General features: G+C 50.3%; 1 protein-coding gene across 23 annotated transcripts in view; it reads left to right on the top strand.

Moving 5' to 3' along the window:
- Positions 1-1,965: 1,965 nt before the first annotated feature.
- MBNL1 (muscleblind like splicing regulator 1) overlaps positions 1,966-21,701 on the top strand; it is a 112,253-nt gene continuing 92,517 nt past the window's right edge. For 4 of the 23 annotated variants that reach the window (XR_012674731.1, XR_012674732.1, XM_075157545.1 and 1 more), the window contains exon 1: positions 11,111-11,227. Coding sequence is in view for 2 of the 23 variants with exons in the window: in XM_075157544.1 (XP_075013645.1) it covers positions 11,219-11,227 (9 nt within the window). In the remaining 21 variants the exon portion in view is untranslated. Of the gene's footprint in view, positions 2,201-10,725; positions 10,919-11,087; positions 11,228-21,701 lie in introns of those variants that run through there. The other 19 variants (XM_075157548.1, XM_075157547.1, XM_075157546.1 and 16 more) reach the window with 15 other exon arrangements.

Genomic DNA, 21,701 nt, shown 5'->3' with positions numbered 1-21,701 from the left:
TGTGTGAGTCATTAGAAGACGTTTCCTGGGGTTGTCCATGTGATGGTGTGTTTTGTTAATAGTTGTCATTTGGGCTTTTAACATAGAAAAAGCCTGTTTTGTAAATCTTCTCCTAATTTCCAGGTATAAAGGTGAAACATGGTGGTTGTATAAAGTGCCAAAGTATTAACCTTGGAGCATCCTGCTCCCTAAAAACCAGTTTTTGGTGCTTCATCCTGTAGGAATTAGTAGTTAAGTGCCTCTGCCTGCAAAACAAACGTAGGCATAGTGCAGCAAATATATTGTGCTGAGCAGTCTGCTTATTTTTGCTTTGAAACCCATATGTTATTTCCTGGGAATAGATCCTTGAGAGATGCTGTCTGCAATGCTCAGCTCTTTGGAAGAGTCAAGCCAGCAGCAAGAGCTTAAAATCCTTCAGACAAGGGGGACCCTGGGGGCTGCTGCCGAGGGAGGAGCGTGAGGGTCCCTCCCCACGGACGCTGCCGCTCCAGCCAGCCCGCGGTGCAGAGGTTGGACGGTTACAAAGGGAGCCTGGCGCTCCTGCGACTTCTCCGTTCCCAGCGGGCAGGGCTGTACCTGCAGCCCAGCACCGGTCCTGCCTCCCCCTGCCAGCTTTTGCCTTCCCACCCCACCTCGGGCTTCGGTGATGCCGCTATAAATGCACAGGGCTGGAGAAACTGCATTTCATTAAACGGCAGCTCTTGCAGCGACCTCAGCGACGAAGGCGTGCAGACGAAGACACCTCCTCCCGGTGCCCGGCAGCGGGGCTGTGCCCGCTCTGCCAGCACACCAGCTCGGGGTTAGCTGGTACATGCCACGGTGCTGGGAGGGGTATGAAATGGGCTGGGTAATTTTTATAAAACTATTCTGTTGACTCATGCAGCGTGCTGTAGGATGAGATGGTGAACCTTTGTGCCTTGACACCGGCCTTCCAACAGCATGACAGCAGTAGAGGGAGACACTGGTAGAGCAGTGGAAAGAAAGAACAAGAAATCCTGTCCACAACTCCTGCTAGTGTTGGCCGCAGCACCCCTTTGCAGTGGCTTCCAGGCTGCTTTTACCTGCGGGTTGCACCTCCAGCACACGCTGGCAGCAGGGGCAGTTAAGGGACACGGCTCCCGAGCAACAGGCCGCTTTGCAAGCTGTACCCCGCAGGCCCGCAGCCCTCTTGCTCTGTGTGCAGAAAGCGGCTTAAACGAGCAGAAAGGAAGGCAGACGGCGTTTCCGCTGCAGCGGTGCCCGCGCTGCTGCTCCCCAGCTGCCACCCACGCACCCCTCCTGCCCTGTGCAATACCCGCCACGGGCAGCCGGCTCCTGCCGAGGTGCTGCCCCGGGCTGGGAGCCGCTCTGCCGTTTTACAAAGGCTGGCAGCGACCGGTGAAGCCAGGGGGATAGCGTTTCCCTCCCTGGGTTGAACAAGGGCCATTTCTAGCAAGTTCTGCCGTGCGCGGCGAGCTCTCGCTCTGCAGGGCTTTGGGCGGAAGGGCTGCTGCTTGCGCAGGAAGCCTGGAGATGGTGGCAGCTGCAGCAGAAACAAAAATGGGTCTAAATGTCTCTGGTCGGTGAGGCCGGCCACGCTGCGGGCGCTGCCAGCACTGTGCCGGCGGCAGTGCCGGCCGGGCAGCCGTTATCTGCGGCTCGCAGCAGGAAGGGAGCCCCGGGGGCACCGCCCCAACCATCGCCCCGTTTCCAGGGACCGCGGGCGATGGCCCGCGCAGGCCGCCTGAGCCCGTCCCCCCGCCAGATGCCCACGGGCAGATTAACGGGCTGCAGCAGAGACGTCTCCCACCGGTGCATTTCAAAACGCGTGTTTGTGCCCGAGACGTGAGCTTCCCCGGCAGCGAGCCACGCTGCAACTTGAGATGTGGCTGCAATGCAAAAGCACTTCCCCTTGCGTCTCTTTTTTTATTAGCTGAAAGTAATTTTTGCTTCTTTAAGAAAATAGATATGCAAACCACAGCCCGTCGCCATGGTTACTGCTGTATGCTACTGCGAATAGCTTATTTCACATCCTTAGACCTATAGGGTTTGGAAAGCGCAATTTTTCTGGCCTTTCACCGTTTCCCCCCTCGCTAGGCCACCATCCCACTGTCGCAAAAAAAGCATGTTGTAATTAGCCCCGCGCGGCCGGAGGAGGCGGTGGCTGCGCTGCCAGAGCGCTGCAGCACGCGCCGACGCACCCCGCGCATCAGGCCCCCAGGTAAGAATTACGCTTTTTACCCCACTTTGTGGCCCTTGCCGGCCGTGCAAATTTGCAGCAGAATAGTGTACGGTTGTTTAGTGGGTTACAGTAAGTTGCTCAGAAAGCTAAATTGTTTTATTATGTCTGCGTTTCATTGCGCCTGCTTTGGCATATAGGTCTTGCTATCTTGAGATAAGTTAGGGAAGATTTAAATAATACGTTAAAGAAACGAGCACTAAGTGTAAGGTTTTGTTTGCAAAGTTTAAGTAACAAAACTCTGCAGTTCTTAAGAGTATTAAAAGTAGCAGTCAGATGCCAAAGCAGACCCTTCCTGGCTCTTGCCGGGGGCGCCGCGGGACCCCCGCGGTGTGGAGCTCCTGCGGGTCCCAGAGCGAGCACCGACCCGCTCCCAGGAATACGTGGGACAAACCCGGCGCGGGAGCCGGCCGCCGCAGCGGGTGCATCGTCCTCTTGTCTTCTGCTGTGCTATCACTTTGTCAGTTAGTCTGCTGCGGTGCTTGCTGCGCTGGAAAAGTTGAGAGAAAGACTTTCACGTGCTTTCAAGAGCCCGGTGAGTTGGTTTAGCAGTTGGTACCGGTGGAGCGGAGGCAGGGCGGGATGCTCTGGCACCATGGCTGCCGCCGCGCTGCACGTCGGGCGTGTTTCTCAATGGGGGCCGAGCGCTGCTCCCCCCGCGGGGTCCCCTCCAGCCCCGGGCGAGACGGGTGGTGCCCAGCCCCGGCGCGTCGCTCCCCGGCCCCGCGCTGGCTCCCCAGGAGTCGTTGGTAAAGTCCGCGAGAAATTAAAATGACATTAATCCCCTGAGAGTGAACCCTCGGCTTCCTGCCGTGCAATACGTTGCTGCCGCGCACGTCCCGCCAGTCTTCTGTGATGAAACACGGCGTTGGATCGCAGGCAGGGTCCACCCGGGCTGAGCGCCCGCGCTGCTCCCCACAGAGGCTAAAGCGGACCCCGGCACTGCCAGCTGGGCTCCAGCACGAACTGAAGAGCAATAAAGAAATCATCTTTACAGAGAACGCAAAGGACGTAGCATATATCATAATTATTCACTGTGAAATTTATATGCTTGTAGGCTAGTAGAGATTTTAAATACTTTATCACTTTTAACAAAAATCTTGTCACTTGATAGTTGCAGGAGGCTTTAAAGTAAAAGGACGTTACAGTGGAAGGGCCAAGTCTGAAATTTGTACATTATCTTTACTAAAATGCACGTGCAGATAATATCATTAAAACAGAAAAAAAAATCTTTTAGGAGTGTAGTGTGAAAGCGATGGCCTCCACGTCGCTGTGAAGCAGAAGCGGAAGTTCGTTACTGCAGAAGTTGCACTGTGTTAGAAGAGATGTAACGATTGCTTTCTCTGTCGGCAAGACTGAAATTTAATGTCCGACCTTTTCGGGGAACTTGAGTTTCATGAGTGTCGAACAAGTAACAGCGTAAGGAAGCGAATAGCTTCTCCAGGATCATAATTGTGTTTAGTCTGTGTTTGCAGCAACTTGTGTACCTGCCTTTAATAAAGGCCAGGAAAAAAACCCCAGGGAAATTAGAGTACGAGGTTTATTTTGTGACTATTGTATTCCAGCTATTCGGTATGATAAAATGAAGCCACAAGACATATTTCGAGCTAGATGGATTTGCACTGTGATTTTTATTTACCTGCTTAACAGGCAGGGGTCCGGCAGCACCCCGTACGCCTCGCGGGTGGGAGTTCTGCAGTGAAGAACAGCCCGGTGCTGCTGTAGTCACGGTGCGGGTCGGGGGCAGGCTGCGAAGGAGACTTCAAGGGTAGTTACCCTTTAAGTGCGATGTTCCTGTAAATACTGAGGAGAGCAGCTTTGCTTTCGGGTGCAGAGCTGGAAGTGCCTGTGCGGCTGAACAAACCCTGCTGCGCCCGATCCAGCCCCGGGGTGCTGTGGGCACCAGCGCAGCGCAGGCAGGGAGCGTGCCGGGCGCGGGGCGCCTGGCAGGGCTGACGGTTCATCCCGGCTGCTCCCACCCAGTGCCGGCTTGCCGGCTGGAGTCCGGGGGCTTTTTCAGCCGGTTCTGAATTAAATTAGAGTCTTAACGGACTTCTTTTTGTTCTTCTTTAGCAAAAGATTCCTGTGTGATTTACAATCTTACTCAAGCAGGAGCTGGGATTTGCAGTAAAGCCCTGCTGCAAGCCCAGCTGGAGGCTTTGGTCCCCGCTGGCTGCGTGCGCGTCACGTTGTGCACCTCCAGCCACATACGCCTGCCCGCCTGTAGGCACCGGGCCTCTATAGGGACCCTGAGGCTGCGTGGGCAGGCAGCAGGCTGTCAGGGTGGCTGCTTTTATGGAGTAACAATTGAAAAAAATATGGTGGCTGAGTTGGCGGGTCACCTTCTCCTGGCCATACCGAATGTCTTAAGAAACCCATCTTTGAGGGAGGGCTAGAAATGGTCTATGAGGCTTCCATAATACAAGTTTCTTAATTCTGCAGACTTGAGTCATCTTTCAGAGTATTTATCACATTTGCGATGACAAAGAGAAAATTTAAATATATTTTCACCTTATGCCCCTAACGCCATGCCTGTGACAGGATGACCTGTCACTCAGAGTTTTCACTTTAAACTTTTCCCTTCAGATCACTTTGAAGCAGGAACTGAGGTGGGAAGTGCTTTTATTCTGCTTGAGGCGCAGTTGTGAAGAGGATGCCTGGGTGGCATCCAGGACATGCTGGTGTCCCACCGCTGTGCTTGCGGGGCTTCTGCCAGCCTGGGCTGGACCGTGGGTGGCCCCGCAGCCCTCCTCGCCGGGTTTCGGAGGGAAGGGCAGGCAACCGTTGCACAATTTTCGGAGGTCGGACTCTTGCTGCACTTGCGCGAGGGCTGCGTTAGCTCAGCCAAGAGAGTTCCTCTTTTTTGCTCCAGTTGTAATAACACATAGTGACTCTGAAACATAAAATGTCTCTCAAAATACTTTCTCTGCACACAGCGGGTTTCTTTTTTCCCTTGTCTCCTGATTTATGTCTTTTTGTTTGTATGACATGTGAAGCTAAGTGTACAGTGACATATTTATTTATCTTTCTCTGCTGAAGGATAATTAGTCCATTGTATCCCAGATGATAATTATCATTAGCAGGTGATAATCTGGGAGAGCCCTGGATCTGAGATTTCCTTACCGTTTCCTCTTTACCATGCCCTGCCCGGACATCTCGTTACTGCAGGGTTGCTCTAGGGTTTAACGCCCTGTAGCCTATGTAAACCGATGTGAAACAGAATACATTCACTCGTAGGATGTAGTGAGAAATGACATGACAGATGACCGGGGCATAAACCCAACGATAAGGCAAACTGGCCCTGTACCCTGTCAGAGGAGGGACGTGTCCGAGCGGGGATCCCAGCAGGAGCCAGCACCAGAAGCTCCCTGGCAGGGGAGGCTGGCGGGGCTGCAGCCGTCGCCGGCAGCGAGTACCGAGCCCAGCAGGCAGGTCGCGTGAAAATGGACCTGACGGGAAAATGAAACTAAATAAACCTAATTACCAGCGCAACCAAGTAACGGCTGTGGAGCTAGGCCCTTTGAACTGGGGTGGGGAGGGAGCTGCCGTTCCAGCTGTGCAGCTGGGAGCACCTCGGTGTCCACGTGCCCGCGCTGCTGCCGCTGCCGAGGCAGGACAAGGAGGCACCGTTTAGGCACCAGATGGTTTTTAAAGCTAGCTCTGCATACTGAAAAGATCATTTGTGCAGACACTGGCCTACTGAAGGGATTTAAGAGAAATCTGGGCAGTGAGGAGTTTGTACAGAAAACTTTGTGACCGGAACAAGTGCTTTGAAAGTGCCCAGCGTAGTGATGTAAGCGTATAGAAAGGAAACAGCCTCACGTATGTCTTTGTGATAGAACAGAAACAGGAAGAGCAACAAATGATCCATTACAATGTTCGTTCCCAGAGACTATCAAGCGTGTGCAACCAATGCTGATGTTATCTGAGTGGTACATCTGTACCGCTGCTGCTTTATATAATGACAGGCAAAGTCACGCGTATCAGGCAAATATAAAAATACGATGGGATACCAATTGTCATGAATATTTTACTGATCTGGATTAAGCTTCTTTGAAACACAAGTGTAAGTTCATGGCATATTTTCCTGAAATAAAAAGGAATGTTTATGTCCTTTCAATCTCCAGTTTCTATAAAAAAGCCAAAAAAGATAAACAGAAAATAGCAGAAAGCTCTCCCCGTCAGTGACGTGCCTTCGCTCCCTCGGGCGCTCAGCACTCCGGGGTGCTCCCGAGGCTGCTCGGCCTGGGCAGCTCCCGAGAGGGACGTTCAAGGCATCCCGTTTCTCACTACGGGTTCGGCAGTGCTGCGCGGTCTGTTGCAGGGTGTCATTAGAGCACGCAAAAAGAAAAGTTAATGATATTAATGCCAGGCAGTATAATAGAACAAAAAGCCTTGAGAAGGAAACAGCTGGAGTTCAGATCTCTTGAGCAGGTAATATTATTTGGCTCCCAAAGTAAAGTGAGGAATTATTCATTAAAGCTGAAAAGCACATTATCACCTCATTTCACAAAACATAACTCTCTGCTTAGTTCAGCCCTGAGTACGGATTAGGGAAAAAGGCAAATTTAAAGGCAGATTTCTTCTACTCCCCAAGCCTGATAAATTTCAAAGCAAACAGCAAAGTGGTTTGGCTTATTCTGTTACAGATTGAAGGATGTGGCGGATGTAATTCTGAGCAATCATTTGAAATTTCAGAAGTCAACAGAAGCTCAGTATCTATAAATGAATAAAAGTAGCATTCAGTTGCAGTGGAGATGCACTGATGTTTTTCATTTGTAAGGTAAAAATAAACGTATCCTGGAACAACTGAATATGGGTAACAAGTGATGCTCAGAATTATAAACATAAATTACAAGATTTGGGGGGAAAAGACAAGCACGAGAGGGAGAAGATGGAAAGACAAAGTTCTAGCAGAACTAGAACCCCCAGTGTGTTTGGTAGAAAAAATAAAGTTGGAACAAGGTGTCTGTGTTGATAGAGATGTTTAACACACGCAAGTCACACTCCTGATACTGGAGATAAAGCCCTTGTCTTTTTCCTTGTCTTCCCCGATGTCGATGTGCCTCGTAGTTTCCCTGTAGCCTGCTGTTCATGTTGACTGGGGATGGACACCAGCCGCACAGTTTTAAAAAATACATGGCATGGGAGTCCCAGCCTGCGGAAACAGAGAGGTTGAAATTAAAACACGTCTGAAAACAGGAGCCTGCTCGGGGGGAGGGAGGCGTGTGTTTATTTTCTGGCAACAGGGCACCACTGCATGACCGCTGCTTGTCACAGCATCCAGCCCCAGTGTTGCTGTGGCCGCCGTGCGCTTCCAGTCGAGAGAATCCGATGCGGTAGTAACATTGAAAATAGTAAAGAACAGAGGGATTGGAATTCAGAACAAAGTCACCTAGGAGCGTAAGGTGTAAAGGATAGAGGCGTTCGGAGTATTTCCACACAAAAGGAGGTGAGCAGGAAGAGAGATGTGGGGCACGGGACATCCCAAACAGCACGTGCACCGGAGCGTTAAATCAGCCCCTTCGGTGAAGTGCCCGTGCTGGACCGGGGCACAGGCCTGAGCTGTTAGGGAGCTAGAAGGGAGATCAGACCAAATTTGAAAACTTAACCACGGAAAAGCCTTCTATAGTTTTTTGTGTTTCAATTTCTGAAGCATGTGGTACCCAGCTCCTTGCAGCACCCTTGAACCCCTTCTCTCGCCGTGCATGCCCCCGTGCTGCAGTCCCTGCCGGTGAAGGACCAATGCTTAACCGCTACGAGACTTCAGAAAAAATTGCCTCCTTGTAGGCATTATGATGTCTTTTTGGCATGGTGTAGATTATGCTGGCAGCGGAACTGGTTTATAGGATTCACACTCTTTCTCTCCGTGAACACTCATCTATTTGATGGCTCTTAATTTTCATGACCAAAGTGAGGAGAAAGCTCTGTGGAGGTGGAGCTGTGAGCATTTGACATGTCCATTTGATAGTGCTTTCCAAACCTAGGAGCGGTTAAAGCCTCTGTGGAAGCTCCCTGTGGTAACTGTCGTTCCTGCAGAGAGGCGGGAGCGCAGTGCTGGCAGCCAGCGGCCAAGGGCAGCCGCGCCAGCCATCCGGCAACCCGCCGCCGAGATACCTGCAGGCTGGGGGCCGAGCCTCAGCTGGGCTTCGGCACCCGCAGGAGCTGCTCGGGCAGAGCCTGTGCCGAGGGGGAAGCGGGGATTTCCTTGTCTTGACTAATTGGCCTACCGTTACATTTAGTAACAGGGACCAGGGAGGAACAGAAACCGTTGGAGCGCTCGGCGTACGGTAACAGTTCTCTGAATTGTTGCCTATGGAAGAAAACAGAAATTGAAATTAAAAGGTCAAGGGAAAAGACAATAATTGAGTTTTTTTGAAAATGTATGTGTATATGCATTGAAATGTACTCAGCCTTATCAATAAACAGTTGCTTCATACGATATAATATGAAAAAAAATACTAGGCAAAATGTGTCTTGGAATCATTGCAAATATTTGTAGGGTTTGGGTGTCAGTTTGGCTATGACACAACTGCTGCCTTGATATCAAAAGACAAAGTCAGAGAATCCTGACACTGATTTTATTAAAATAGTAAAATATAGAGAACTGAAAAACATAGTTTTCAAAGGCACAGGAATCCTCTATGGCAAAGGGCAAAAAAAAAAAAAAGAATTAACAATGTAAGAGGTATATTGTGAGCCTTGGGGATGGAACAGACTGCACGCTTTAGAAGAGAAGTATAGATCAAAAAGAGTAAACCTCAGCAGGGTCAGAGGAAGAAAGAGCTAGAAGAGGGACCACAAAAGGTCACTTAATCCATTCCCTCGCCCCAGGCAGGATGGAGTGTACCTAAATCACTCCTCGAGACGAGTGTCTAAGCTTGATTTAATACCCTTGTCAGTCCTTTTTTTTCTTCCAAGTCCAGCCTGAATCTCTCTCCCTGCAGTTTAAGCCCATCTTCTTGTCCTCACCACCATAAATACAGAGACAAGATTGTTCCCTGCTCTTTATAGTGTCCTTAAATCTTGGAAAATCGTTGCTGTGCTTCCTCCAGTCTTGGCGTGGCAGGCTGTTCCCAGCTCTTTCCATCGTTTTGTCCCCACCACCGTCTCTGGAGCTCCCATCCTGCTTCCCGCATCTGGGGGGGCTGATGCCGGTGGGACCGGACCCCGCATGTCCCCCCCCCGGCACCTCCGCGCACACCCACCGCCTGGCAGCCTGCCTGCCTCTCGCGGTGTATTTAGGTATATGTCCTTCTCCTTTTCTGACCCTTAGGTTAGTGCCACATTGTTGTGTTGAGATTCAAAGAATCACAGAATCACAGAATGGTTTGGGTTGGAAGGGACCTTTAAAAGCCATCTAGTCCAACCCCCCCTGCCGTGGGCAGGGACACCTTCAGCTACATCAGGTTGCTCAGAGCCCCGTCCAACCTGACCTTGAATGTTCCAGGGGCATCGACCACCTCTCTGGGCGACCTCTGCCAGTGCCTCACCACCCTCATTGTAAAAAATTTCTTCCCTATATCTAGTCTAAACCTCCCCTCTTTTAGTTTAAAACCATTCCCCCTTGTCCTGTCGCAACAGGCCCCGCTAAAAAGTCTGTCCCCATCTTTCTTATAAGCCCCCTTTAAGTACTGAAAGGCCGCAATAAGGTCTCCCCAGAGCCTTCTCTTCTCCGGGCTGAACAACCCCAACTCTCTCAGCCTTTCCTCATAGGAGAGGTGTTCCATCCCCCTGACCATTTTGGTGGCCTCCTCTGGCTCCAAGGTCCATGTCTTTCCTGTGCTGAGATTCCTTCGCACGTGCCCCTAGATGCGAGTGTCCTGGCAAGGGACACATTTATGTGGTGTCTGACTATATTACGGTAGCTCCTTTTTCTGCACTGCTCCCGTTGGCGTCACCACCATGGTGGGACTGACACCTGCCCGTGCGACACTTGGCAGAGCAGAACTATCGCCTCGGTGATGGGCGTGCTGGTCTCAAAGGGACAGGGTCGCTTCGGAGCCCGGGGAGCCTCAGAGCAGCGGTGGGTGCGGCCGCCGGCTCTGGCCGGAGCGTGTGCTGGGTGCCCCGGGGGCAGCGGGGACACCCCACCCAGGGCCCCTGGGAGCACCGCGCCAGGCGGCGCAGCTGCCCGGGGACCCCAGTGGCCGCCGTCAGCCTTCGGGCCCATCTTCTTGGGACCAAGCGGACAAATATGACCAGTTTGCAATGCATTTTATTTGCCACGGAGCGGGGAACGGGATGAAAGCACGGTCTTTTTGCCTGCTCTGGGAAGAAGATCAGCACTGTTGCCTCATTAGAGGAAGAGCGTTTTGGGGGGGTCTGGAAAAAACAGTACTGTCGTGGCTAGCGCAGTCTGAGGGCACTTGGGCCGACGACCTCGCGCCGCAGGCCGGGCAGCGAGCGGCGGTGGCGGCAGGGCCGCTTTGCCGGAGACATTTTCCACTCGCTTCCCTGCCCCCGCTCTTCTTGTTGTTTTTTTTTTTTTTTCTCCTTTCCTCCGAAACCGGAGGCGGCGGCGGGGCCGGGCACGTGTGCTGGGGCTCGGGCACCGTGACTCATGAGGCGCCGGGCCGCTCCGCCGCTGGGAGGATGAAGGAGGCGAGTCCCCGGGGGAGGGCAGCCCGCGACGCCTCCGCTCTTCACCTTCTCCTCGGTTCTGTGTCGCCCGGATCCTGGAGGCTGCGCCTGGCTTAGGTGAGCGCGGCCGGGCCGGGGCTGGGCCCGGGCTCCCCGCGGGGCCGGGGCCGGGGCTCCCCGCGGGGCCGTGCCGGGGCCCGGGGCTGCCCACGGGGCCGCGGCCGGGGCGCGCTTCCGGGCGGGGCGGGGGCGGCGGCGGAAGCCGGGGCCGGGGCCGGCGCGGGGAGCCCGGGCCGCTGCCGCCGCCTCCCGCCCGCCGCGCCGGCGGCGCTGTCAGCATGCGCCCCTGACTGGGCCGGGCCGCCGCGGCCAACACCGCCGTGCCCGGGCAGGGCCGCCGCCCGCCGCCCCGCGAGCATGCCAGAGGTGAGTGCCGGCGGGGGCGCCTGCAGGTGCCCGGGGGCGCCGCTACCCCCGGCCCGGCCCGGCCCAGCGGCCTCCCCCGGCGCGGCGGCTGCGGCGGGCCCCGCGGGCGGCGGCCTGCCAGGGGCGGCGGCGCGGGGGAAAGGCGGTTCTCGGCTCCGCTCCGCTCGCCGGGGCCGCGGGCCGGGCCGGGGGGCAGCCGCCGTCCTCCGCCGGGGGGGCCGGGAGCGGCGCCCCGGGGCGCGGCCGCGCCTGCCCGGGCGTCCCTTCCTGGCGCTGGCGGAGCCGGAGGCGTTCCAGCCCGGCTGCGGGAGCCTTCCCGGACGCGGCCCCGCTGCCGTGCGGGGCAGGTGCGGGGCCGGGCGGCGTGTCCCCGGGCGCTCGGCGGCGGAGCGGGGCGGGAGGGCCGGGCCGGGCCGCTGTGCGGGGGCTGCCCCGGCCCCTGTCCTGGAAGTGCGGGTGCTCGAGAAAAGCAGTTATTTAGGTTAGATTTTTCACGAAGACGGTAACTTCAGAGGGACGTCAGCACTCTGGGTGCGTGCACATCGTGGCGTTGAGCAAAATCCCGTCTCGTACTCGCTGTACTGCCTGTCCCTTCGGGAGTTTCTAGACTAACTGGGTGGAAATACAGCTCTTTTTTTTTCTTCTTCTTTCTAGAGAAAGTTCTTCAACTTAGAACTTTGTTTTGCATCTGGTTACTGCAAACAAATCAGTTTGTTAAGATGTTACTATAGTGGAAGAGAAAAATGCAGGGATGTCGTCTGTATAAAATGGTTATTTTAGAATGATTATTTCTTTGAGAAAGAAATCATTGCTTTTGGTGATTTTTTGAGGGGGGAATATATGCTGCAAAACGTGTGGCAGTAGCAGAAGGACACAGGTGACAGAAGTAGAGATAGTGAAACTGCATGAGAGCAGGTTTAACAAAGGGATGTAACGGACAGGAGAGAGGTATGGAAATAATTAATAATAACATTGAATAAATAGCTGGACTATATCTTCTTTAGCACTACAGGAAAAAGGTTCTGATGAAACGACAACATGTTCCAAAGTGACAACAGGGAAATAATTTGCATAACGAATAATTAACCGATGGTACTTATTACTGCAGGGGAAGTTTGCGGGTGAGAGCCTGAGGTCAGGCACTTGGAAGCGGTGGTGGATCGCAGGCTCCCGCCGGGGCGCGTGGCCTCAGTCTGCTTTTGTTTGGTGCTGGCCCGTGCCAGACCTGCTGACATATAACAATATTATGACAATTTAAAGTAGATAAAAGAGAAAGAAATGAAAGGGTTGGCATCCCTGGTTTCCCTGAAATGGGTGGCAGAACTGCTGTACGTGGGTGGTTGGGACGTGGAAGGTTGGAAACCCACGGTGTCGGGAGTCCTTCTGCGCGCAGGGTGGCGCGGGCTGAGCTGGGAGCGCTGCTGTGAGGTTTTCTGCGGAGCGGAGCACCCCGGCGGTCCGTCTGGAGGGGAGGGGGATGCTGGGCGTACGCTGAGCCGAGCTCTGCGGTTGGAGCCTGTGCTTTTGCAATTTAAATTTTGAGGCCTATGTCACTCTGCTTTCCTCAGCTCGTGTCGGATCAGGTGTAGACTAGAACGTTGTAAAATGGAATTGGACTTCCCTGGACTTAAAGGCTGGGCTTCTGAGCTACAAAACTTCTTTAGGCTTAGTTGAAACAAAAGATGCTTGGATAGAAAAGTGATGCGATGACTGAACATTCTAAGTTTTATAACAAGTTAGTCTCCGGACTTGGGAAAATTTTGAAAACTTATTACCCTGTATGTATGTAATTGTGGAGTCTGCCTAATTTACATGACACCGAAAAGGTGTGCACAGGATTTTGCAGTTGTTACCTACTTGGGCTACCGAGGAAAGACACGCAGGCAACAGATTTCTTAGTCTAATATGCGAGAGGGAGAGTGGCAGGCTGTATTTATTGTCCCATTTCCTTAAAGCCATCATTGGGTTAAATTTATTTTGAATGGCAGGCAAGGGTCTGAGTCCAAGGATGCTCAGTTGTACTATGAGGCAGTTGAATCAGTGGGCAAAATTGGAGCATTATGTGAGCAATTTGTAATTCGCTTGAGTCAGGAAGCAGAGTCAGAGCTGTCCTGTGAAAACTCCCCTCAGCTGCAGCGGAGGGTATGGTTTCCATACATCCACTGCACAGCGCCGGCGTTCCCTGCAGTGGGAACAGCCTGGCTTTGTGATTTCTTTTTGTTTACCCACAAAATCCTCCTTTATGCTCGCTGTCTCAAAGTGTGGTGAAGCACAGCTGTGCCCCGTGCTGCATCTGCACGAGCTTCGTGTTTTTCTGGGCTGAAAGCTGTATTGCAAACACGGGAAATCGCCAGTTCAGAGGTATCTGAGGACTGCCTGCAGCTCGGGCCCTCCTAGGCAGATGTCTGAGCTGCGTTCTTCACCCTCGTGGCAGAAGACAGAGTTTTAGATCTAGTAGATCAGCAAGGCAATTGCTGGTATCTATCTCAAGAAGTATCAACAAAATAGTTTAATTAGTGGAAGCAGAAAGTTTGAATTTAAAATTTCTCTGGTATAGTATTATCTAATTGTGGAAGTAATCATAATCATAATTCAGAATTGTCTTTACTCAAAGGTTTTTCCGTAGGCAGTCGGGACCAAGAAGACTCTTTCACTGACTCGCTGCGGTTGGTGTACAGCATTGTGAGGGCTTTCAGCCCAGCTCATCCTGGTGAGACTTAGGCGATTACGAAAGCATAATCCTAAGGAAGGCGCTGGAATGGGGGTTTAGTAGGGTACTGTGCAGGCTCCTGCAGTACCTGCTGTTGCAGCAGCCGCAGCACGGGCGCCTCGGGAAGGCTGGGGCTGCGGGTAAGGCTCCGCGCTGGGCTGCGGCCAGCGGCGGGCACGCAGCTGGCGGTGGCGTGCCTGGGGGGCGGCACGTAAAAATTTCAGGGGGTTTTGCTGGTTTTTCTTTAGGCTGGAAATGCTCTTGGTTCATTCTGCTTTGGGAAGTTCAACAATATAATCAGAAATAAATAAGTGTGAATCGAGCTGCTTCAAGCCTTAAATGTAGACATTCATTTTCAGTTTTGGAGAAAGGTTAATTTTGTTTTGCTTTATTCCACCTCTTGAATTCTAGTACTCTCTTACTTCACTAAGTCTCAGATGCTGTTCATCATTTACTAGTATTACTTGGTAATAATTACTGAGTTTATCTTTATTCTGCTTCCAACAGCGAGGCCAAGGATTGAATAAACTAACATTTTTAGACCCCTCCATGACAAATACCACACACTGACAAGCATTTGAAAGTAGCAGGTGCTGCTGTTGCTTTCTTTTAAAACTGTTTTGCATGGAGGTTTCTGGTGCTTGTCTGGTTTGCATGTCTCAGGAGCACTGAAAATGCTACTTTCCAAAATTTCATAAGCAGCGAAGATACGATTGAAAAGAATCGGTAATGTAGTTCACTGCAGTCTGTCCTCCAAGGGATTTTTAGAGGACTGGTAAATGTACTATTCTGTGGCCTTTGCACAAGTCCGAGCTGCATCACTTTGCATCCCTGCATCAGGTGCAAATCTGACTTTCCTGAACTTAGAGCCCAGGTGTATTGGAAACCTGGAAAATAAATTTGAAGTACAGGAGATAGTGATGTTGAAACAAACAGTAAACCGTCAAAAGGGTGTTGCTCCACAGGGCCATTATTTTGGTTGCCCAGAGGAGACAGACCGTTAAAGCTGCATGGTTTTTACCGTATTGTCCAGGATGGGTTATGTGGCCACAGTAAACGTTCTTATATGTGTGGTGTAGATGAAGATCTCATGGCCTAGTTCAGAGTAAAACATACGCTTTCCTCTGTTTTTATTTTCCTTGAGTACTTGTTTGATTCTGCTGCTTCAGATTTAATGCAGAGGTGGTAACGACACAGGAATGCCTGTAATTAGGAGGATGAGCCTTAGCACCTCTTGATGTCCAGAATAGAGGATGATTGCTACTTAGGAACCACATGTATAAACTGCAACCATCATTTTCCTAACAGCGCTAACACCGAGGAAGTCACACGTGTTGGATTATAAAAGACGCCTTGCAGTAGCTATTCATTACCTTCAAAGGCTTAATATGTGTTTTCCTTTGCCTTATGCACATTTTGAATGCAAATGCTATGAAGAAGTGATTTTGCTGTTAACAAAGATGAGCTCATTAAGATAAAACGGCAAAAAAAGTTCTGTTCCCTTTTGTTGTCATATTTTTATGATTTTTGTCCATGTGAGGATGGCTTCTGTAACTATGAATATTTATCAAAAAATTCCTGCAATGGCTCCTGCCCACAGGAATTTTACTGTGGTTGTATTTTGTGTATTTTTATGATGGTTTTCCAGTATGAGCGAGGAAGGACACTAATGTCAGCGATCAGGTGTTGCCTGAAATGATCTGGTTTTGTACTGTGGTTGGTTTGTAAGCGAAGGCAGAATAATCCTGCACACAAACGTGCAGGTACTGCCAGAGGGCTCAGAGATCTGCTGGAGTGCAAGCAAAGCTCGGATGTGTAGATCCAGGATTTTGGTTAATGTGCTTTATACACCTAACGCTGTAAGGTGTGGGGTCTGGCTGGGTTTGATTGCTTCCCTCAGGACTCCTATGTTCAAATCTGTCCTGCTGTTCCCAGCCCCGCAGGGCAGAGGGGCGGCAGGAGAACCTGGGGCAGGCAGAGGCTCCAGGGCTTTGCTTTGCCTGCGTATGTGGTGGTCTCCACTATTTGTATTCCTTGGGGATTAGAGCAGTTGCCTATGATTATTATTATTTTTTAAATTTTATTAACAATTATATACTGTAAACTTAGTTTCCTAAGTAATGCAGCAAAGTAAACAACGTTTCCTTCCTACTACCCCATAATTATTTACCAACAGGACAAACACGTGAATGGTTTTTCGTTGCTATCCTCGGTGACATTTGGAGTCTGTTCTCCCGTGAATATGTGCAATGGTAATTCCCATTAGTGTCAATGAGAGCTCAGAGCAATTAATGAGGAAAGAGAAGGGACCATTAAAACTGTATCACAGTTGTGATGAAATTTGAATACATGTGCCAATAAATAAAGATTTACTACAAAAAGTTGAGAGGTGAAGGTTTTGCATATGGCATTTTGTAACGGAGTGCGATTCCTGGTAAGGATGTTCAAGCGAGCAGTCGATGTCACCCCTTCCCGTTCTACCCTGCAGTGTGCGCAGGGTGAACGTCTTAGTCATTGCTTCATTTGGAGAATAAAGCCAGCGACAAATGTTGGTTTACACTGTTATGTGCATTCAGAACCAGCAGTAAATTTTCCTGCTCTGAGGCTGATCTGAAATTTCTTCCATAGCTTCAGTGGACGCAATAGGAGAGCAACAGCAGCAGCGCTGAGCTGGTGTAGGTCAACGCACACGAGGCTGTCCGTGCCCGTCGGGCTGTTTAATGACTGTGTGAGGGTTTGATGCGTGCTGACCTCAGGATGAAATCCAGCTATGTATCAGGAGAACTGCTTTTCTTCTGGGATCAAAAACGTCTGCTTGCTGTCAGCTACTACCCTGTGAAATAGTCCACATTTCAAATTATGTGCATATGATGCATTGTTATAAAAGAATATTTTTATCCAAAATATCTTTATTTTAGGTAGCTGGGAAAACTCTCTTTTAAGGTACTATAAAGAAAAAAAGTCAAAGTTTGCAATAGATATAATCTGTCTTCACTAAAGTCTAACTTAATTTCTCACTAAATGCAGCTTGAATTTTCAGTGGCATGATTGCTATTTGGTATTAGTTAGAAATACCAGCAGCAGTTTATAAGGTAAAGGTATACTTCTGTCACTAGGATGCTAAATAGTGCGCTCGGAGTTCATTTTTGTTTGGATCTACAGATTGCACAGGAAAACCGAGGAAGCCATGACTGAGTAAACCAAAATTGGCTGAGAGTTTTGTGTAGCCAGATTATCGTTTCCACGAGCCAAGTGTATAATCGGCATTAACCCAGCGCGGGACCCGGGCAGTGCTGCCCCCCGCTGCCGCGCAGCCCACGTGCCAGCTCAGCCCCCCGGTCTGTGTGTCCTGCGGCAGCCCCGCTACTCCCGCAGCTGCCAGTCGCTGCTGGCAAGGAGTCTCGGAGAGAAACAACTTCCAGCCCTTATTTGAGCACTATCAGAAAGTGCGCAAGTGCCTGTGCTGTTCTTAGGACCTTGTGCTTTTGGCAAATGTGCCGAATATTTGTTTTCACAGAAAAATATTTTGGGACATAAATATGCAAGCTGTATATCGGTGGCTGAATTGGAATGAATTTCAGCACAATAAAAAGAAGTAAGTACTAGACAGGTTAAAATATGTCTAGTCATTTGATATTTTGAGAAGTGAGCTTTCTCATTGCTAGCCCAGCTTATTTGACTCATTTTATCAGTTCTTTGTTTGAATTTACAGGTGGCAGTTTAAATTTCTACATATAGTCCAGGTTTTCCTATTGGAAACATACCCGGCTGTCTGCTGCTGAGGGAGGCTGCTGTTGTAAAAGGAATTTTTTTTCACTTACGTACTTGTCATTAATGTTACATTCAGAGTTGGTTCTTACAAAAGTGCATCGGTCTTGCTTGCAGGGGCACAGAAAAAAATTAACAGAGCGCGCACTGAATTTTCCCCTTATCTCACTATACCACATTTTATATGTCTTGTAGTGAGATGTTTTGTTTCTACGGTTTCAGACTTTGTGTTTCAGAAGATTAATAGACTTAGCAGCCCTGTTTGCTAAGCTTAGTGATGATAACAATGTAATAAGTCATGAGACGGTCGCAGATCATCTGACAAGGCAGAATAGCCTTGGGCTTGAACTTGGGGCAGGTATTTTTTGGAGAGAAAAGTAAAATGTTGAAAGCATTATAAATAACGCGTCCTGACTTGGGTGGCTGTAAGTTCAAGTTTGCCTGAAGAGCCTGCATGGGAAGCTCGGTTGACGGCCTCAATACAGAGAGCGAGCGAGCGCATTTTTAAGGTACATGCGTGGTATTTAACGCAGCAAGTACAAAGCACAACACGGTTCCTCTGGCTGAGCCCGGGTGAAGAAGCCAGCGGTGCAGGCTGGAGGAGCGGCGCGGTGCCGGACCCCGGGCTCCCGCAGCCGTTGCTGCCCGCGCTGCCTGGAGCGGCTCCGCGCATTCCTGCTGCGCTGCTGGCTCCCGCGCGAGTGAGTCCGACTGCGAGCGGTGAGTAAGGCCTTGGGAACCCAGAGCATGTTTGGGCTCTGGGCCCAACCCTGCTTCCAGAGAAGTTAATGGGCATTTTTCCTTCTAAAAAAGGGAGAGCGATCAGAGCTCGTCAGCTCGGTTCTGCAAGGCCCTCGGCGCTCCGCTCTCGGTAGTCCTTTAAGCCCAAGCTCCCCCTTGGCCCGGGGAGGAGACGGTCCGCGGGTGCGCGGCCGAAGCCCGCCGCGGGTCAGCCCGCAGTGGGGTGCGTGGGACGGGAGCTCGCTCCTGAGACTGCTCCAGCACTGGCATTGCAGCGACGTTATCTCCGCTGCAGTGACACCTACACAACGCTCAAGGAGATAAGCTTTTCTTTTAAGTTTAAGGAAATTGCTGTAGGAGAAAATGAAGTTTGCTGCGTTAATTGGGTCTGGATGTACCCGAAGTCTCGAGCCTTTAAACTCCGTGCTCCCCAGGGGCACCGTGGAGGAGCGTGCAGGCTCGGGGAGCTCGCTGAACCAGGCAGATGTGTCAGGTTTTCCGAGCAGGTTGCCAAGCTGAAGGCAGCAGTAATTAGGCCTGGATTCACCATAGAAAATACGTGTCTCTGTGTGCGCAGGCGCCCGAGAGCCGGTGCTCCAACATCTGCTGAGTTTGCTCGCGGAGGTGCAGGCGGGATGGCGGCTGCTCTGGGGCTGGCTGCGCAGAACCGCCGCCCTTCCTCCTCCTCGCCGACCCCCGAGGGTCGGTGCTCGCCGTCCTGACTGACACTGACTATTTGGGTGCTGCTTGTGCCATCTGGCTTCCATGAAGAAAGGTCCTATCACCTGCACATGCTGATAAACGCAGCGTGATTTACTTGTGAGAAATAAACTCTAGTATTTTTTTTCTGTGATTTTGAGGCTGGGGAAAAAAAATCCAAACAAAAGGTGTTTCTTCCAGTGTTTGGAAGACTTTATTAGGTCCTGGGCAGTATTCTTGACTTCGTGTGATCACTTTTGATTTTCAGTGAAATCCCTTCCATATGTAGTTTTATATGGGAATCCTTCAGTGCTCGATACACAGGCAAAACTTAAACTGACTTTGAGACTTCTTTCACAAGCAGTGAAAAAATCAAAGGTAGTGAGACCGTGATACTGATAATGTAATTATGTGCTTTTCAGCTTTTTGATGTGTAGCAGTTAAAAATGTTCTTCTGGGAGTGCAGACACTTGCTGCTATGACTTAGCTTTGCAAACTGCATAGAAGAAAGTCTCTGGGAAAATATCTTGCTTGCTGCTTATCAGCATTTTATTGAGCTCTTATATTTATGTGCAAATATATTCCATAAATAAATCTTTAACGATGTGATTTTTTTGTGAAAAGTAGATGCAGCTCTGTTCAATTCTTCTAATTAAATACAGCTAATGGTGGCAACTAAACTACAAGTATTTGAACTTCTTTCACTCATTTTTCTGCATGACCGACAAAATTATTGCTTTGGGTTTGTTTGTTTTGTTTTCTACAACTTCTAAGCATTCTGTCTTTAATCACCATTTTTATAAAAATTGCTTTTTCTTAAATCTTTTCAGAAGCTATTTTCCAAATATTCCGTGTTTTTTCTGTAAGACTAGAATTTTAAACTTTCATATTCAGTGTTTTTAAATGGCTTTTAGAGGTAACAGTGAGAATACAAGGAAAACGGTAATCTTTTGAGCTTTTTCCAAAATTCATTCACTGTGTTGTTCAATTTGCGTAGCTTGCACAGGTACATTAATGAAAAAGGGGACACAGGGAGGAGAACTCAAGTAGAGGATAGAGAGGAGTCTTCCATGTGAGAAATACTTTGGGAAAGCAGATAAAAATAGTGGAGGTAGACAGTTATGATAAACGTTTTGGGTGCTATGCAAGCCTCTACACTTGTCGTGCAGTGCTAAGAGCGTTAGTTGGAACAGTGCTGGGGGCTCGCAGGGGTCGGTGTGGAATCACTGGGTGCCTCGTCCCTGGAGGTCGAGGGGCGGCTCAGCTCCCCGAGCACGTGGGCTCGCACCCTCGCCGTCCGCTTGGCCGGGGGACCTCTGCCGCGGCTCTTCTCTAGAAAGAGAATAGACAAGGAGCTGCAGAATTGGCGCTCAGCGCTCAGTGGCACCATTAAATGGGCTTGAGCGCTTTTTTGAATTGGGTTTTCCTATGGCATCGTTCTTCAAGCTGCTGTTTTGGATCGTTTAAAAAATAAGAATGTTTAAAGTAACTCTAATGACAGGGGTATAACCTGAGTCTTTTAGACACTTAAAAAAATTGTCTAAAATCTTTGGTCGACACCTGTGGTCCTTTGACATGTTGACATTGGTATTTTTATTCTGTTGTAGCAGGCTTTTTGGGGAGAGTGATCTGTTTTTACGTTGCATGAATATATAGAGGCTGTTTCTTCTTAATGAATTAATGGGAATTCGAAGGTTATGTGTTTTGTGATTTGGCACCGGTTGAGCATAAAAAAGTTTGCCTACAGAGTGAGCAAAAAGGACACAGTTCACTTCTTGCGCACGAAGGAGGCCAGACCGCCAGCCTTGTGTGCAGAGCGGTGGGAAGTGCCGCTGCCTCGGCCTGACCGGAGCAGAGCGGGCTGAGAGAGCGAGTCGCAGGCACGTGTTGCTGGAACAAGGGCGATCCGGCAGCTATTACAACAGGAGACCACGAGGAATACAAGGATGCAAGAGGGTGAGGAAGGGCCCGCGTTCGTTCTGCCTCAGAGACATTCCGTGATTGTTCCGTGGAAGGTGGGAGCTCAGAAGTAGTTCAGATAGCTCAGCCATGCAACAGCTGTGAATAAAAACTTAGCAAGGTAGTGGGTTATGACCCAATCCATAACCCAGAAACAAAAATTATTAAAGATCTGACTGGCCGAGCTGGAAACCCCCTAGTAGCTACCATTTGTGGTGACGCAGAAGAAGGTGCCACCGCGCTCACTGCACCTTCCAGCGAGGCTGCTGCTTGCTCTTTTCCTTTTTTTTAAATACGGTAAGTTTAGTGAAATCAGATGGTAACACCCACACAGTGGGTGATCTTGCATGCCTTTGTGTGTTACGCCAACGGTGTCCCTGAAGCAGTTTTTACTCGGTGGCCTCAGGAACATCCCAGGACCCTGCGCCGGTATGAGCACAGACCTTCTGGAAGGGCCGCCTTCTGGGTGCTGAAGTAACCAGAAATCTCTTTTTCATCCTCCCCTAAGTTCATCTTTATTACCCACAGTAAAAGGCTAAAAACGAGAGAAAAGTTGCACGCAAGCATATACTGAAGCAGTGTTACACCAGCTGGGTC

The sequence above is a fragment of the Calonectris borealis genome, chromosome 9 (genome assembly GCF_964195595.1).
Source record: "Calonectris borealis chromosome 9, bCalBor7.hap1.2, whole genome shotgun sequence".
Lineage (NCBI taxonomy): Eukaryota > Metazoa > Chordata > Aves > Procellariiformes > Procellariidae > Calonectris > Calonectris borealis.
The sequence above is the reverse complement of the archived record's forward strand: the minus strand, read 5'-3'. Positions and strand labels throughout refer to the sequence as shown.